The sequence below is a fragment of the Drosophila miranda genome, chromosome 2 (genome assembly GCF_003369915.1).
Source record: "Drosophila miranda strain MSH22 chromosome 2, D.miranda_PacBio2.1, whole genome shotgun sequence".
NCBI classification, from domain to species: domain Eukaryota; kingdom Metazoa; phylum Arthropoda; class Insecta; order Diptera; family Drosophilidae; genus Drosophila; species Drosophila miranda.
In genome coordinates, this window is record NC_046675.1 from 11397753 (window position 1) to 11413544 (window position 15792).

Sequence of the window (15792 nt, forward strand, 5' to 3'; positions counted from 1 at the left end):
ACAAAATATTCACTGTAAAACTCCTGCCAGGGCTGCAACAGTGCGATGTGTGTTTGGTGGTGGCCGATATGCGATTAAGCCGGCGGGCGATAGGCATCGGTGATGGTCATTTCAAATGCTACTCACAGCCGTCATCTCGGTAGCGGTAATTTTCGAGTTCGAAAGATAAAGCCGCCTTTATCTTGCGGATTTCATTTTCGTTTCGATCTATATTTGTATTCAGGCTACCGATCCTTTGATCCAAAAGCATCCTCTGCTCTCTGTGCTTTTCGTGCTTCTTTTCGTTCTTCAGCCGATTACTAAAAACACAGAGTACAGTGGATATTTGATAAATATTCTCCTAGCGACCCTTGCTTACCGTGTAACCTCATAGTATAGAAGGAACACTCCAATGCTCGTCACAATAACTTCGCCCAGTATATCTGCTCCGATTCTAGTTGCCATGGCGGGTGTTAGAGGCGGCACTCGCTTCGGTTGTTTGAGTTTCAGAAGGTGTAATTTCAACCGAACCTCCAAATTATTATAAACCTGTCCCGGCGGAATGCAAACGATCCGTCTGAAGAACGGATGGTGTCGGGCATAGCTCTTTAATAAATTGCTTACGGGCTTGCTAATTTGCTTCATGGTAAAAATGAAGACCTTGCCAATGGGAAACGTACCAATTACCATCTTGAAAACTGCAAATTTTGAACATACTTTTGAACGAATCAAAAAATGGAAAGACTGGCATTTGCTAGCCCACTCAGTTCAAGTCAAAGGACGCTATCGATCATATCTAATTTCTTTGATTTTGCCTTTGAGATGCACAATTTCTCTGTCTTGGCGAGCAATTCGCTCGTTCAATTCGACAATTTTGTTATTCAGCTCCTCCCTTTTCTTCTTGTGCCTTTCATGTTTCTGCGCGTCGTTTCGCGCTTGCCTAACGAAGGGAACAGAACATGATGGTGTTCACTTTAAAGATCCATCCTCCCTCTCTCGGGAGCAGTACAAACCTCGCAAACTCGTTCAATATGAAGGAAACACCAATTATAAATATGAATAGCTCGCCCAGTATATCACCGCCCATTTTAATGGACATGGCTCGGGTTAGGGGCGGAACCCTCTTCGGCTGTCCTATGCCCAGCATCCACATCTTGGAGCGAACATCAATCGTGTTGTACACTGGGAACTGGTGTATAAAATGATTGTACCTTAATTCGCCATCCATGGGCTACTCACAAGTGGCCGGCGGTGCAACTACATATATTCTAAAGGCATTACTCTTATTAGCAAAGCGCTTGATCACGTTGCTAACCGGCTTACTGATATGTTTCACACACAAGATGCCGAGTTTTGCTATTGGGAAAGCGCCCACAACCATTTCTCTAATTCAGAATTTTGACAAAATAAACTAAACCTACTTGACGGCAAGGGCTTAAATTTCAAAGCCAACGTCTCAAATGTACTAGATTTGGTGGTATTTTTCAGGAACACCGAAGCCTCTGTGGTCGCTTGCAGACAGTTCATTTCTACAATTATTCGAGTGTGAAGTCATGTATGAAATATATTTACTTATGTTTATCCGCTCATTATATTCCTAAATTCTATTCTTTCTTAAAAAAGTGCGAACTCAAAAAACGCTAAAGTAAAGGGTATGTGAGTACAGAAACCAAAACATAAGTAAGACCTATACGCGCAGAATGTGATAATGACGCGACGGTAATCGAACGCCAGAGCCGAAGACCCTGGGATCTAATCCAGAAAGTTCGCTTGCAGCATGTCCTATGAACTGTCAGATCTATCTATTGTATCACTAACCATTTAAGAGTACTAACACTTTTCTAAGAAGCTTGCCACCAAGCCATCAAGACAACAGTAATTTTGAATATCCTCATGCAATACACGAATGTAATAAACTGATATATTTATGTACACATGTTCATAAAATATTTCATAATTGACTTTATATTAGAATAATTATCCATGAGAGTATTCAAGGTGCGACCGGCATCTACATTTTTTCTTTCAACATTTCCGTCGGAAAGCGCGCGATTGACAATTTATTTGAAATACATATATGTTAAACCAATTCCATTTATATTTATGCATATTTATCGCAAAAGGCTCGCAAACGATATCGCAAAAGGCTCGCAAATGATATCGTAAAAGGCTCGCAAACGATTCCTTTGCGAGCTATAATAAATGATACTTTCACTGCCACAAACTGAACGACACAAGTATCATATTTCTATCATATGCGGGTCCGAATGCGAGCGTTTTGTCGGGTTAAGTCTCGCATTTGACTCGTATGCGATATCATTTGTGAGCGTTTGGTTTGCTGGGATATTGCGTGTGTACTAACACATGCAAAGATGTTCTCTCTGCGTTCTCTCTCATGATGACGCGTCAGTACCCTGGGGTACGGAACGCGCTAGCCAGTGTGTGACGCTTTCGTGGTATGAACTGGCACATCTATATACTGTATGGTTAGTGGTTGGCTACCAGGGCTGGAGCACCTGGAAAAGCTCAGTACAACTTGTGGCCACTGTTGCCATTTTAGCTTATTTTAAGCTAGATTTGGGTTATTTTAAAATCAAATAGCTTGAAAAATAATTGAAATGCTTATGGCTTCAAAAAATGTAAATTTTGCATACAATGCAAGCATGGCACAAACTAACAAAATACCTTTTGTTAGAAAGTCCTCAAAAACAGAGGAGCAGAAGGCTGTACTTTGCTTGTACATTGCTGAGCACTCGGCCAAAGTATAAGTGGATAAAATCTTTTAATTTCCTTAATTAAAAATTAATAATATCAATAAAATTAAATTATCCATTCTTTTGATGTGTTTTTATGGTTAGCTTATTTTTCAGTTTTTTTTTTAATTTTTAGCTTATTCTAGCTTACATTTTTCTGCAATCTAGCTTATGGTGACTCTCAAAATCTGGCAACCTAGTTATGGCGCCCGTCGCGCGAATCGAAAAGCCCCAACAGAACGAGAAAGAAAGCCAAACGAGACGCGCGTTTTGTGTATTCGTAGCCTGTGCATTTAACTAAACTTGAATTAATTCCAAAACAGGAAGAGCAGATACATCTTTCCACAAGCATCGTTTCCTTTTGTCAAACCAGGTAAATATCGAAGGGCTCCAGCTGCAGTACTTTACTGTCACTGCTGATACCATGCTCCATTTGCATTTTTGCGAAAAATTAGCGGGTTTTGGCACCGATTTCGTTGTTGTTGACGATGATGATGCAAGCTGTTTCTCCATATTATGTGGATCGGAACTGAGTTTTGACGCCTCGCCCCCACACTAACACATAGAGAAACGATCCGCACAGTCGCGTCCGTCCGGGTCAGCCGGTGTGGCGGGCAGAAAAATATGTAAAGGTGAAATAGAAGTCATTCCAGACAAAGCACGCATACAATGACAATACCAACACATACAATACAGTAAAACCACGCGATCGGGAAATGCAGCAATAATCTTGAGGCTGTCTAATTATTGTAAACTTCCATTGAACTGAACAGTCTTATCGGTAATTTATTATACTTCAATATGTATGTATGCGTGTGCCATCCATGACATTGGTAGTGGTACCAGCCATGAGTAATTTACATACATACAAATTTCTGAAATGCCGGCTTTCGCTAATACTTTGTTGCTTTCTAATCGGTTTTTATGAAGTTGTTGCCATGTTGCCAACGTCCTTTGCGGGGCAAGTTCAAGGGCAAATCCGCAGTCTGTGGGGGGGTGGAAAAGCGCTTTCACTTTCACTTTCGTTTTAATCAGTGACGACTTTTAGAACTTTTCCATAACGTTTTTCCCTGTGACGAAAGCTGTTCACTTAAAAGTGAAAGCTTTCATTGCACGCACAGAAAGCGTGCCACTCACGAGTAAAAGCTAAAATACATACATAGATGTAAGTGCTCACGCACTTGCATAATGACCGGTGAGAGAGACAAAGAGAGCTTTGATATTTTTGGATTTGTGAGAGATTAATGATTTGATTTCAAGGTCAGTAGCGGACTGGGACACAGCCGGCTGATAAGAGTCGAAACAGCTGATTCGTTTTTTGTTTACACTTATACTAACGAAACTGAATATATAGAAATATATATGTACACAAATTATTAAACACTTGAAAATTCGTTGAACCGTTTTGTGCCAGTTGCCGGCCGCAGCCAACAACAAACCCCGCGCAAACCTTAAAGCTTTGCGCTCTCTTAGCTTTGGATAAACTGTTTCTCTCGGTGCTGGCTTTTTAGGGTTGTTTGCCTGTTGCTCTTGCGAATTCGTTTGTCCTCGTGTGTTACCGACATTTCCGAAGCTCAAAGCTGCTGCAGCCCGATAAATTTTCCACTAGGCCACAAAAAAAAGTTCTCGGCCGCATTCGAAAATTTTTCCTCGTCCTCGAACAAAGGCGGTGCGGCATCTAAAATTTTTGCCTTATTTCGCGCTTCTGCTTCGTCTGCTACTGCTGTGCGTGTGCGTCTGCCTGTGGCTGCCGTTCGTGTTGCAAAATTATCCAACTGCCGTTTGTTCAATACTGCTGCTAACAATATGGTGAACGTAACCATATACGATGAGGCGCCCCAGCTGAAGGTATTTTATTTGAGAATTACTCTTCCCCCACCCAGCGCCAGCCAGTGTCAGTGTCAGGGGGAGCGTTGTTACGTTTTGGTCCATAAATATACACAAAATTAGGCAGTGCATGTACACATAATTAGCCGACTGGCGGCGGCCCGATATCAGTAGATTGCCGAAAACAGAAGTTTCCTTTTTTTGTGAAAAATAACGAATTATGCAACGGTTTCGTTGCGACTGCAGCTGCAGCTGCGAAAATGTACGAGTGTCGCCTCCCTCGTCTCGGTCTCGGTCGGCAGAACTGACCTTCGGCGATGCAGCGCCAGCGCCGATGCAAGAATGCTCTTCCGCTCACGGGCGGCTCTCTTGCCCACTCTCACGATTTCATGCACTCTCACCAAGACATATGTATAAAAGATACATATGTTAGAAATATCACTCATTAAGAAGGAGGGGGTGTAACAGTCCTTTCATTTTTACTAATCGAATCTGTGTGTCCTTTTCGTTCATGCAGCCCAATCAAGTACCACAAAATATGGCAGCCGCAGCTGATACCCAACTGGAGCACATGTGCCGCCTGCAGTTCGATTCGCCCATTCCCCATGTGCGTCTGTCCGGCATCGTGTGCACCATCGGCCCGGCCTCGAGCAGCGTCGAGATGTTGGAGAAGATGATGGCCACCGGCATGAACATTGCCCGCATGAACTTCTCGCACGGCTCCCACGAGTATCACGCCCAGACGGTGGCCAATGTCCGCCAGGCGGTGAAGAACTACTCGGCCAAGGTAGGCTACGAGCACCCCGTAGCCATTGCCCTGGACACCAAGGGACCCGAGATCCGTACTGGTCTGATTGGCGGCAGCGGCACCGCCGAGATCGAGTTGAAGAAGGGCGATACCATCAAGCTGTCCACCAGCAAGGACTTCCTGGAGAAGGGCTCCCTGGAGGTGGTCTATGTGGACTACGAGAACATCGTGAAGGTTGTCAAGCCCGGCAATCACATCTTCGTCGACGACGGCCTCATATCCTTGGTGGTGCGCGAGGTGAGCAAGGACACTGTCACCTGCGAGGTGGAGAACGGCGGCTCTCTGGGCTCCCGCAAGGGTGTGAATCTGCCCGGCGTGCCGGTGGATCTGCCCGCCGTGTCCGAGAAGGACAAGTCCGATCTGCAGTTTGGTGTGGAACAGGATGTCGACATGGTCTTTGCCTCGTTCATCCGCAATGCTGCTGCTCTCGCTGAGATCCGCAAGGTGCTGGGCGAGAAGGGCAAGAACATCAAGATCATCTCGAAGATCGAGAACCAGCAGGGCATGCACAATCTGGATGAGATTATCGAGGCCGGAGACGGCATCATGGTTGCCCGTGGAGATTTGGGCATTGAGATCCCAGCCGAGAAGGTGTTCCTGGCCCAAAAGGCCATGATTGCCCGCTGCAACAAGGCCGGCAAGCCCGTGATCTGCGCCACCCAGATGTTGGAGTCCATGGTGAAGAAGCCCCGCCCAACTCGCGCTGAAATCTCTGATGTGGCCAATGCCGTGCTCGATGGCGCCGACTGCGTCATGTTGTCCGGCGAGACAGCCAAGGGCGAGTACCCCCTGGAGTGTGTCCTGACCATGGCCAAGACCTGCAAGGAGGCCGAAGCTGCTCTCTGGCATGCGAATCTGTTTGCCGATCTGGTGAAAGGCGTGTCCGTCCTGGATGCTGCTCATGGTGTGGCCATTGCCGCCGTTGAGGCCGCCACCAAGACCAAGGCTGCCGCCATTGTGGTGATCACCACCAGCGGAAAGTCCGCCTTCCAAGTGAGCAAGTACCGCCCACGCTGCCCCATCATTGCCGTTACTCGTCTGCCCCAGACGGCCCGACAGGCCCATCTCTACCGTGGCCTGGTGCCCCTTATCTACAAGGGTAAGTGTACCCCACCTACCCAGTATTCCACCCATACATGGTACTAATACCCTTTTCTTTTATGCGCAGAGCCACCACAGAGCGACTGGTTGAAGGATGTGGACCAGCGTGTCCAGTTCGGTGTCCAGGTGGGCAAGAAGAACGGCTTCATCAAGACCGGCGACGCTGTGGTCGTTGTCACAGGCTGGAAGCAGGGCTCCGGCTTCACCAACACCATTCGCATTGTGTAAGTGGCATTGACATGCAGAGTAAACGAAAACACCGATAAATTTCAACCAATCTCTAATTTCTGCTTGCAGCACCGTCGAATAAATCTTGTCGCTGAGGAAGTACCTTGATGCGTCGCAGTAGCAGCAACAGTAGCAGGCGTAGCATTGATTAATGTTAATAACCAAGTTAATTTATTAATTGCGTATATTGGAATATCGGAAGAAGGAGGAAAAGAACCGCTGTGAAAGCGCCGCAGGCCGCCGACACACAAATTTAAGCTATCACTGTTGAATAATATAGTGTTCTCTTCAAAAAGAATAATAAATTCTAATCATCTATGTACGTGGATACCCATAGATTTAGAAGATCAAAGTAGTTTGGATTTGCTTTTTGGATCATTTTCCAGTCAGATCTAGTCACAGATCGATCTAAATTTTGTCATTATTTCAAGATTTGTTCAAAATTTCCCGATTTGTTGGACTTCTTAAGCGGCGAGCGGCTTGCAATGCGTCGCTTCCGTGTCAAACGCCTTGGTCTTCAACCAGTTCTTGCAGCTATGCGGGTAGTGCTCAGAAGGTACGTTTCGCTACCACCCTTTGGTTCTTTGGCTTTTAATCTACTCCTCTGGCTGATCAGTGTGCCGGCCGGACGGAGATGCTGGACCGCGGGCCCTTTGCCACGCAGTTGGAGTACCAGTCGAGACTGCAGTTTAATGCACCCTGCTCAGGGTTTCCACTGAGTGGCATCATTTGCACCATTGGACCGGCCTCGAACCAGCCCGAGGTTCTGGTGGAGCTCATTCGCGCCGGGATGCGAGTGGTACGACTGAATTTCTCGCATGGCTCACACGAGTACCACAGCCAGACGATTAAGGCGGCGCGCAAGGCCATCGATATGTACGCCAAGCAGACGGGTGTGTTCAAGCCGGTGGCCATTGCTTTGGACACCAAGGGGCCGGAAATTCGAACGGGCAAAATAGAGGGCGGCGACACATCCGAAATCGAACTGAAGCAGGGCGATTCCATCAAGCTATCCACCAACAAAGAGCTTCAGAAGAAATGCAACGCGGAGAGGGTTTATGTGGACTACAAGAAGCTGCCGAGTATCATCAAGACAGGGGATCGGGTGTTCATTGACGACGGACTGATCGCCCTGAAGGTTAAGCAGGTCGCTAGCGATGAAGTAACATGCGAGGTGGAGAACGGAGGCAAGCTCGGTTCGCACAAGGGCGTGAATCTGCCAGGCGTGGCGGTGGATCTTCCTGCCGTTTCCGAAAAAGACAAGTCGGACTTGAAGTTCGGTGTGGAGCAGAAGGTGGATATGGTTTTCGCCTCGTTCATACGCGATGCCCAGGCACTAGCCGAGATACGCAATGTGCTGGGACCGGAGGGAAAGAACATCAAGATCATTTCCAAAATCGAGAACCAACAGGGTATGGCGAACATCGACAGTATCATCGCTGCCTCCGATGGCATAATGGTGGCTCGCGGAGACCTGGGCATCGAAATACTCACCGATGAGGTGCCCCTGGCGCAAAAGGCAATCATAGCCAAGTGCAATCAGGTGGGAAAACCCGTTATCTGCGCCACCCAAATGCTAGATTCGATGATCGGAAAGCCGAGACCCACACGGGCCGAGGCATCAGATGTGGCCAATGCCATCTTCGATGGGGCCGACTGTGTGATGTTGTCGGGCGAAACCGCCAAAGGAAAGTATCCCGTCGAGTGCATCAAGTGCATGGCGAAAATATGCTCCAAGGTGGAGGCGGTTCTGTGGTACGAGAGCATCCAGAACAACGTGAGGAGCGTCGTACGGATGGCGCCAGCTAACCAAATATCGGCCGTGTCCATGTCAATCGTTGAGGCGGCCACCACGGCCCATGCGAAGGCAATTATCGTAGCCAGTCCGTGTTCGATGATCCCGCAGCTGGTTAGCCAGATGCGCCCTGCCTGCCCTATCATTATGCTCATCGGTTGCAAGTCCCAGGCTCGTCAGTCGGTGATCTTTCGCGGTGTTTATCCTGTGATCATTGATGAGATGGCCACGGGCTGCACGGACTTCGGGCAAATCCTGCAGATGGGCATCAAGCTCTTGCCCAAACTGGACATAATGGAGCCCGGCAAGAAGGTAACCGTCGTTATTGTAGACGCAATGAGGGCCGACAAGATCAGCTTTGGCCTGTTCTCCGTTCGGCAGCAAACCAAAGCTGAGAAGGAAAAACAGGCCGGGGAAGGCAAAAAGAAACAGCCAAAAAAGTGCATTAAACTCCTCGGAGATGAAATAAAAAATGACCAGGCTAAAATAAAGCAAGAAAAATAAGCATATCATTAGCGATAGTTGGCGCGACATTTGAAAATGTAAGCAAATAAATTCGACATTCACACGTAATCGCAATTATAGGCGGTAAAGAAAATTTCAAAATGCGCCTTTTAAATTTTTAATAAAGGAAAATGGTTTAATTCTATAACTTTAAATATCATGTTAAAAAAATTGCATTTATTTAGTTTCATTAAAAAATGCAATGAAACAGTTAAATATAATAGCGATGGCACACTATCGGGACAGTCACGACCAGTGCTGCCCACTTTTTATCAGAAAAAAAGCTGTTTCTAACTTGAAGAAGACGAAAGAAATAGCTGAAAATTTTTAATAAAAAAAGGGTAAATATTGGTGTTAAGAATTTGTTATTAAATTTAATATGTATTTTATGTAATTTTCATTCACTCATTCAGCTCTGTGGTTTCTACCAATCATGCTTAGGTAGTTATGTGGCACTTCGTAGTCAAAACAGCATTCTCCTAGTCTTCGCAAGCCATCCCGTTCACCAGAATCTTTATAGAAGTAAGCCTCCGAAACCTAGTGCTGTCGCTAATATTTTCTCTCTTTATTAAATTAATATCGCTATATTTGCATTCAATTTCTGAATATTTTCAACTTTAAGGTAATCTAAAATTTTGATAATTCCATTTTTCTTAGCGCACAAGAATTTTAGATTTTCTAAACTAGATTGGTAAACTGGCAAATATCGTTAAATTATGAGCCATCCACATTTTTAAAAAATCCAGAATTCCCTCTTCTCGCAATTCACAAGTTTTTCCCGAATTTGGTCTTCAAAAAAAAGCCAGATGTGACGGAAAAAAAGCGTAATCGGCAGCACTGGTCACAACAATTGGCTGTAAAACAGCTGTGGAGCTCATGCCGATACTGTGGGGCTGGTTTATAAATACAATGTGCACGGGGGAGTTGCAGTCAATTGCGAAATATTTGCATACGAAGGAGGAAGTGTTCACTTGTAGAGTGCCGGAGACTTGTAGAGCTGCAGAAACTTGTAGAGTGTCGCCAGAAGGACCTGACCTTGAAAAAGAAGAAGTGAAAAGAAGCAATGTCTCTGCCGGGTACCAAAGCCACGACGCCAACAACCTCGCACGCGGTTGTTCAGGCCCTCGAATCATATATTCAAAATCAGAATTTACAAGGAGATATCGCCGAATTGGATGAAATGCTATACGACCTCGTTGATATGCACAAGGAGAACGAGTTGGCCTTGAAAAAAGTCCTGCAGTGCATGTATAACTTGATGCAGGCCAACAGCAAGTGGAATGTCCGATTCGGCGCAAAGGTGTTTCACAAGCTTGTTTCGGTGGTGATTTGTGGCAATAGGGAGGACACAGCTTCCCGGCGGCAACTGGTGGCGAATGTTCTCGTTTGCGTGCAACTGCACCAGCGAAAGCTTTCCGGCGCTGATGGAAAGTACCTGCTTGAGCAGCTTTGGTGTCTCAGTTTGAGTCGCGACCGTCAGCCATATGTGGCGCAAATCCTGCTGCATCTGTTTGACGACTTTCTTGCGAAGCTGGGAATCGAGTTTTGCCAGAAGCTTTTCGACATCATACAGAATTTATTGCAATCGGACACGCGTGAAGACCGCAGGTCTGCCTGCTTTATCATGCGAAAGATTCTAGAGATTGATGAGGCGCACGCTGGCGATGGACAACCAAAGATACTCGATCGACTGCAGTGCAGTGAAAGAAAGTGGTCCGCCTATGTGGACATTATGGAGAGCCTAGAAGAGCAGCAGTCCCACCTGGTGCTGCCCACTCTGACTACTCTGTTGCCGCGTCTGGCCCTGAAGTCGTCCGACGTGAGCGATGATTGGGAGGGCTGGTTGCGCATCTTGTGCATCCGTCTCCTTCAGGATAACAATATATTAGTGTTGAAATGGACACTCAAATACTTCCTCACTAAGCTGAGCCTCTTCTGGGTAGTTAGTACCGATCTGGTCTATGAGTTTTTGGCGGCCACCAACAGAACGCAGCTCTTCAATTGGGAGACCAAAGACCGCCTGTCGGAGAAGCAGACAAGGGAGTTTATGGGAGATCTGAGCTCTGAAGTATTATTGGAGTCACTGGTACAGATTCCCTGGCACTGTGTCCCATTGCTTCATTGGTTGCGGTGCATACATCCGGATCAGATGTCACCTGTTGCCAAGGATTTGCTCTTCAAGCTGTGCGCTCGAGTGCGCATCTTGCAGAATCCCGCACTGAGAAAGCTAATAAACGAGCGGGTGATTTTCCTCTTCCATGTAAGTATCGTAACCTATACCAGACCTTGACACTAGAGCTGTATACATATATGTTTTACAGGACACTATCGAGAGCCTGAGCTTGGGCGATTACATGATTTTTGTGGAGTCGCTATTTAATACCAGCGATATATATATGGACCACGTTCGCTTGACGGACAAAATCAGCAAATGTAATAACTTTGGGGCCCATCTGCCGTACTTCAGCAAGCGCTGCTATGAAATTGTCTCGCAGCACTGCCCAGATTGTAATCTGTTGCAAGCATTTTTGTGGCAATTACAAACCGTTCCCAAGGCGCAGCACGGCTGGTGGCGCCTTGTCCCTGTTTTCCTAGACTGCGACTTCTCCGATTTTCAGGAAGAGTACGTGAGCTACTTTTCTGTGTATGGTTTTGATCCACTATTGATCAAACCCGGGGCCATGAGTCTCACACAGATGCAGGAGCATTTGCTCGAGAAGTTCAACTGCGAGTCAAGGGACGAGAGGTCGTATGTGCTCGAACAAAGTGTGGATCTCTTTGTAAGAATCAACTTTACCAATTGGCGCCAGATCGAACAGATGAACTTAAGACCCCTGGATCTTTTGGATAGGGGCAGCCAAGAGACATTTGCCCTTCTATGCTGGCTATTGGCATGCCAGGGAGAGCGATTGCCAGACGATGGCGTCATATTAGCAGCTCTGGTAGCCCGTTTGGCCATCTGCAACAAGGCCAAGGCGTAAGCATTGAGTCTGAAGCATTGTTTCCAGTTGATTTTACTCATAGTTTGGGTTTCAGCAATTCCTTTGTTCGATATATTCTCAAATACGCGGTTGCCTACTTGAAGCAAGAAGAATATGAGGAATTCGTTAAGGATTTGCTGCAGCAGCGGCCGAGTTGTCTCGAAGCATTCGAGAACTTTACATTGCCGATGCCCCTGGTCCTGGGACAATTGCTTAATGGAGAGACCACTACAGGAGATGCACGGTGAGAGCAAAGACTTGTGATAATGGCAGAGCGTACAACTCTAAATATGTGTATATTCTATTAAAGCATTGAGGCCGCCCAAGTCTACCGTTTCGCGAATGTCTTTGATGAGGATGCCTTGAGTCGATCGAGGTTTTTAAGCACCGCATTCCACCTACGTGACGAGTCTCGCGATGTAAACGGACTGTTCCAGGAACTGCTGTGGGCCAACAAGGAGCTGTCGGCCAAAAAGCCGCGCTACTTTGAAAACTCCAAGGAGCACAGAACTAAGATGCGCATTTGCAAGGCTCTGCTGTTTCTGGGCTCACCCGACCTTGTAAAGTGGTCCGATCTACTGTGGGAGGCACTCTTGTCGCCCAATGACCAACTCAATATAAGCTACATGTTCGAGTGCCTGGTGTCTAATATTTTGCCAGGCATCGATCCACTATTGGATAAGCTATCGCTGTTCCCGGACCTCACCCCCGGTAAACATTTGTCGCTCACTAGCGTGGTGCATCTGTACTGCATGGCCAATTGGGAATCCCTAAAGCCAGAAGATTTGGATGCCATTTTTACGACACTCTTACCGCTCACCATGGGCGCCCACTTTCAAACCCGTGTGCTTGCCCAACTGGTTCTGCACAAGCTGGCGGTAAAGTGCGAGCAAACCGGGTAAGGCACTTCAGAACATATCGAATGCAAGAAGTGCTTAATAATTTCATTTTACAGCATTCATAAGCCCATAGCTGTTGCCCTGAAGATTTCGATAGAAACTACGTTGGGCGGCAAGTTCGAAGAACTGGGAAAGGAACCACGTCTCATGCTATCTCTTCTAATGAGGAGCCAGAAATTAAATCCCTGTTTTGCGGCAGAAGCCATCCTTTATATGACAGATGCACCGTTCGATGAATGCATAAGATCTTCAGTGCCCGCTGGAACTTCAATGCTTGAGGACGCGCTTAGAGCCATTCGTTCGTTCTTTAAAACGAAGAAAGCTGGATCACTGGCTGAGCCGACATCGCTGGAAGGTTCCATCAACGGCAACGTGCAGAGAAAAATGAATCCGATTGGCGATATATATCCCAACACTGATTTGGTCACAACGTGTGCTGTAGACACAAACAAGCAACTGGTTGTAGTGGCTTCCCTGATCGATAAGCTGCCCAATTTGGGCGGTCTGGCGCGTACCTGTGAGGTCTTGGGTGTTCAAACATTGGCTTTGGGCAACAAGGCCCAAACGGGAAAGAGCGACTTCACCAACTTAAGGTTAAGTTTATAGCTAAGCACACCCATGGTATATGCGGATCTAATGCATATTTAAATTTCAGCATGACTGCTGAGAAGACGCTGAACATTATCGAGTTGAAGCCCAGTTGCATTGCTGCATTTCTGATGGAAAAACAAATGGAGGGCTTTAGAGTTGTCGGGGCCGAGCAGACCGCTCACAGCGTTAGCTTTGCCAACTTTAAGTTCCCCAAAAAGTGTGTCCTACTGTTGGGGTGAGTTATTTCTGATCGGGTATCGCAATCACAATATAATCCCATCGCTTCCATCGTTTCAGGCACGAAAAGCATGGGATACCAGCGGATCTAATTGGTTTCCTGGACTATGCCGTGGAAATACCCCAATTCGGAGTGGTGCGCTCTCTCAATGTCCATGTCACAGGGTCACTATTTATATGGGAATATTGCAAGCAGCATTTTTTCTAAAGAATAGGAATGTCTAGTTAATGTCTCAAGATACGTTTTTTTGTAGTGCCCGTTGCAACTTTGCCCGTTGGCAAGTTAGCCTCATATGAGCATTTATAATGCCAATATATTATCATACATATTCCAGTAGTAGTAGTAGATTCGATTAGCCGCTTGAACAGAGTTATAAATCAGTAAAATTGAAAATGTAGAAGCATATCTCGCTCGCAACCGTCCGTTTCGGTCACTGATCGATTTCAAATTACGAATTTAAACAATATTGTTGAAGGCGAATACGCACGTCCCGCTTGCAAGACAAATAATGTCTTATCCACTGCTTTTTTCCCGTTGAAAATAATATTTAGCATATTACACACACTCAAAATGTCCAGTGTTGAATTTATGCAGGCTCTTCCGCTTTGGCTCTGCTTGGACCCGTGCATTTGCACAATTGGCTAACATATTACACATATATTACACATATATCCTTACTTGTTCTCGTTCCAAAGTTAAATAAATAATTAAAATAAATGAAAATGTCTACCTAGTTGTGCCATATCTAAGGACAGTGTTGGTAGGCGGTGTAATCGATGTTCGCCAGCCCTGGACAGCTGATAACAACAACAAGTAAATAAATAAATTGTATATAGGATGAGTTTGTCCGAAAATACTTCCGTCATAGAATGGTAAGCCGAAAGATTGATAGAGATAACTTCAGCTTGAAATATGTGCAATCAATTACAGGAAGGAGGGCAGGGTGAAATCGGTACGAAAGATCAAACAATCCGTTAAGCAGGAAAACGACAAGAAGGTTGGAGGCGCTGGCGCCGGAAAACCAAAGTATAATCAAAGGTTTTGCGAGAAGTGGCTAAACCTATTCGAGCCGTGGTTGAAACGTTCCGACGATGATCCGAATAAGCCCTTCTGTCAAGCCTGCCAATGCCGCCTGGACTGCAATCGATGTCATCTCGTCCGGCACGAGCGAACCACGAAGCACAAGCGAAATCTGGAGGCCCTGATTACCAAAGGCGAGGGAGCGATACGAAACGAGTTGACTGTGCGGCAAGAACGGAGTAAATACTTTCAGATGCGGCCCATGCAAGTGCTCAAGCAGGCATCACCTGCAAAGTCTGATGTGAATGAACCTGATCACCTGGAAGCTGTGTCTCCGGAACCTATCGCCACCACCGTGCACGTAATAACCACCGAAATCGATGCATTACCAAGTGGTATTGATCACGCGAGTCACAGCATCACGTGTCCCGTCTCCAAACAAGAAATTCTATCAGAGTCGGAGGCAAACAACAAGCCAAATGTCGAATCTCATTCGGGAATTCTGCAAGAGGCCAATGCGTTGGGGACCGACTCGGCGATGACCACAAAGCGCACCACCGGCTCTTCCGCATCTAATCAGGAGGGTCTCAAGCTGCTGATGCAAATTCATCAGGATAAAAACGAGCTGATGGAATCCTTCCGTGAACTGATGGGGAGCAGCCAGTCGACGCACCCCCCGCCACCCAAGGAGAAAAACCACGTAGACCTGTTCTTCGAGAGCGTCAGCTCCAGTGTGAAGGCTCTGTCGCCGAAGCTTATGGCGGAAGCCAAAATGCGCGTCTCGCAGCTCATTTGCGAGCTGGAGCTGCGGGGCCTTAATGATAATAGTACAAACGGGGATGTCATTGAGATGCCCCTGGAGACGCCACCAGCTAGCTTGTATCTGCTCAGGCAGAGCAGCAGTGGATGTGCTGTGGTGCAGCAACCACACTTTGATGGCCTCAGCTGAAATGTAACAGAACAATAAAAAATAGCTCTAATTTGTAATTTCAATTTTGAAATATATTTAAATACCGATATTTGCCGATTGTCTAGTGGAAATCGAGTGACGCACATCACTAACACTGG

At 46.4% G+C, this 15792-nt stretch overlaps 6 protein-coding genes across 8 annotated transcripts; 4 read left to right on the forward strand and 2 right to left on the reverse strand.

Moving 5' to 3' along the window:
* Positions 1 to 99: 99 nt before the first annotated feature.
* LOC108156751 (putative OPA3-like protein CG43998) lies at positions 100 to 695 on the reverse strand. The gene is made up of 2 exons (XM_017288412.2): positions 359 to 695; positions 100 to 299 (listed from the first exon to the last, which is right to left on the reverse strand). The coding sequence occupies exons 1-2, from the start codon at positions 667 to 669 to the stop codon at positions 119 to 121; spliced, it is 492 nt and encodes a 163-aa protein (XP_017143901.1). The 5' UTR covers positions 670 to 695; the 3' UTR covers positions 100 to 118.
* A 44-nt stretch (positions 696 to 739) lies between these two features.
* LOC108156752 (putative OPA3-like protein CG13603) lies at positions 740 to 1392 on the reverse strand. The gene is made up of 3 exons (XM_017288413.2): positions 1219 to 1392; positions 993 to 1161; positions 740 to 919 (listed from the first exon to the last, which is right to left on the reverse strand). The coding sequence occupies exons 1-3, from the start codon at positions 1358 to 1360 to the stop codon at positions 763 to 765; spliced, it is 468 nt and encodes a 155-aa protein (XP_017143902.1). The 5' UTR covers positions 1361 to 1392; the 3' UTR covers positions 740 to 762.
* Positions 1393 to 2963: 1571 nt separating this feature from the next.
* On the forward strand, positions 2964 to 7039 carry LOC108155200 (pyruvate kinase). 3 transcript variants are annotated; one of them, XM_017285873.2, is made up of 4 exons: positions 2964 to 3105; positions 5077 to 6466; positions 6536 to 6692; positions 6766 to 7039. In XM_017285873.2, exons 2-4 carry the CDS (start codon positions 5098 to 5100, stop codon positions 6776 to 6778), a joined length of 1539 nt encoding a protein of 512 aa, XP_017141362.1. In that variant the 5' UTR covers positions 2964 to 3105; positions 5077 to 5097; the 3' UTR covers positions 6779 to 7039. The 3 variants fall into 3 exon arrangements, with proteins under 3 accessions (XP_017141362.1, XP_017141361.1, XP_017141360.1); XM_017285871.2 differs by lacking the exon at positions 2964 to 3105 and adding an exon at positions 4374 to 4580; XM_017285872.2 differs by lacking the exons at positions 2964 to 3105; positions 6766 to 7039 and adding an exon at positions 4373 to 4580 and having other exon boundaries at positions 6536 to 6696.
* Positions 7040 to 7078: 39 nt separating this feature from the next.
* Positions 7079 to 9089, forward strand: LOC108155199 (pyruvate kinase-like). Its single transcript, XM_017285870.2, has 2 exons — positions 7079 to 7252; positions 7313 to 9089. The coding sequence occupies exon 2, from the start codon at positions 7331 to 7333 to the stop codon at positions 8993 to 8995; it is 1665 nt and encodes a 554-aa protein (XP_017141359.1). The 5' UTR covers positions 7079 to 7252; positions 7313 to 7330; the 3' UTR covers positions 8996 to 9089.
* Positions 9090 to 9852: 763 nt separating this feature from the next.
* LOC108155197 lies at positions 9853 to 14373 on the forward strand. Its single transcript, XM_017285869.2, has 7 exons — positions 9853 to 11255; positions 11317 to 11972; positions 12032 to 12220; positions 12287 to 12874; positions 12932 to 13468; positions 13531 to 13701; positions 13764 to 14373. Exons 1-7 carry the CDS (start codon positions 10059 to 10061, stop codon positions 13909 to 13911), a joined length of 3486 nt encoding a protein of 1161 aa, XP_017141358.1. The 5' UTR covers positions 9853 to 10058; the 3' UTR covers positions 13912 to 14373.
* Positions 14374 to 14466: 93 nt separating this feature from the next.
* On the forward strand, positions 14467 to 15743 carry LOC108155201 (protein suppressor of variegation 3-7). Its single transcript, XM_017285875.2, has 2 exons — positions 14467 to 14576; positions 14635 to 15743. Exons 1-2 carry the CDS (start codon positions 14542 to 14544, stop codon positions 15671 to 15673), a joined length of 1074 nt encoding a protein of 357 aa, XP_017141364.1. The 5' UTR covers positions 14467 to 14541; the 3' UTR covers positions 15674 to 15743.
* The last annotated feature ends 49 nt before the right edge of the window (positions 15744 to 15792 follow it).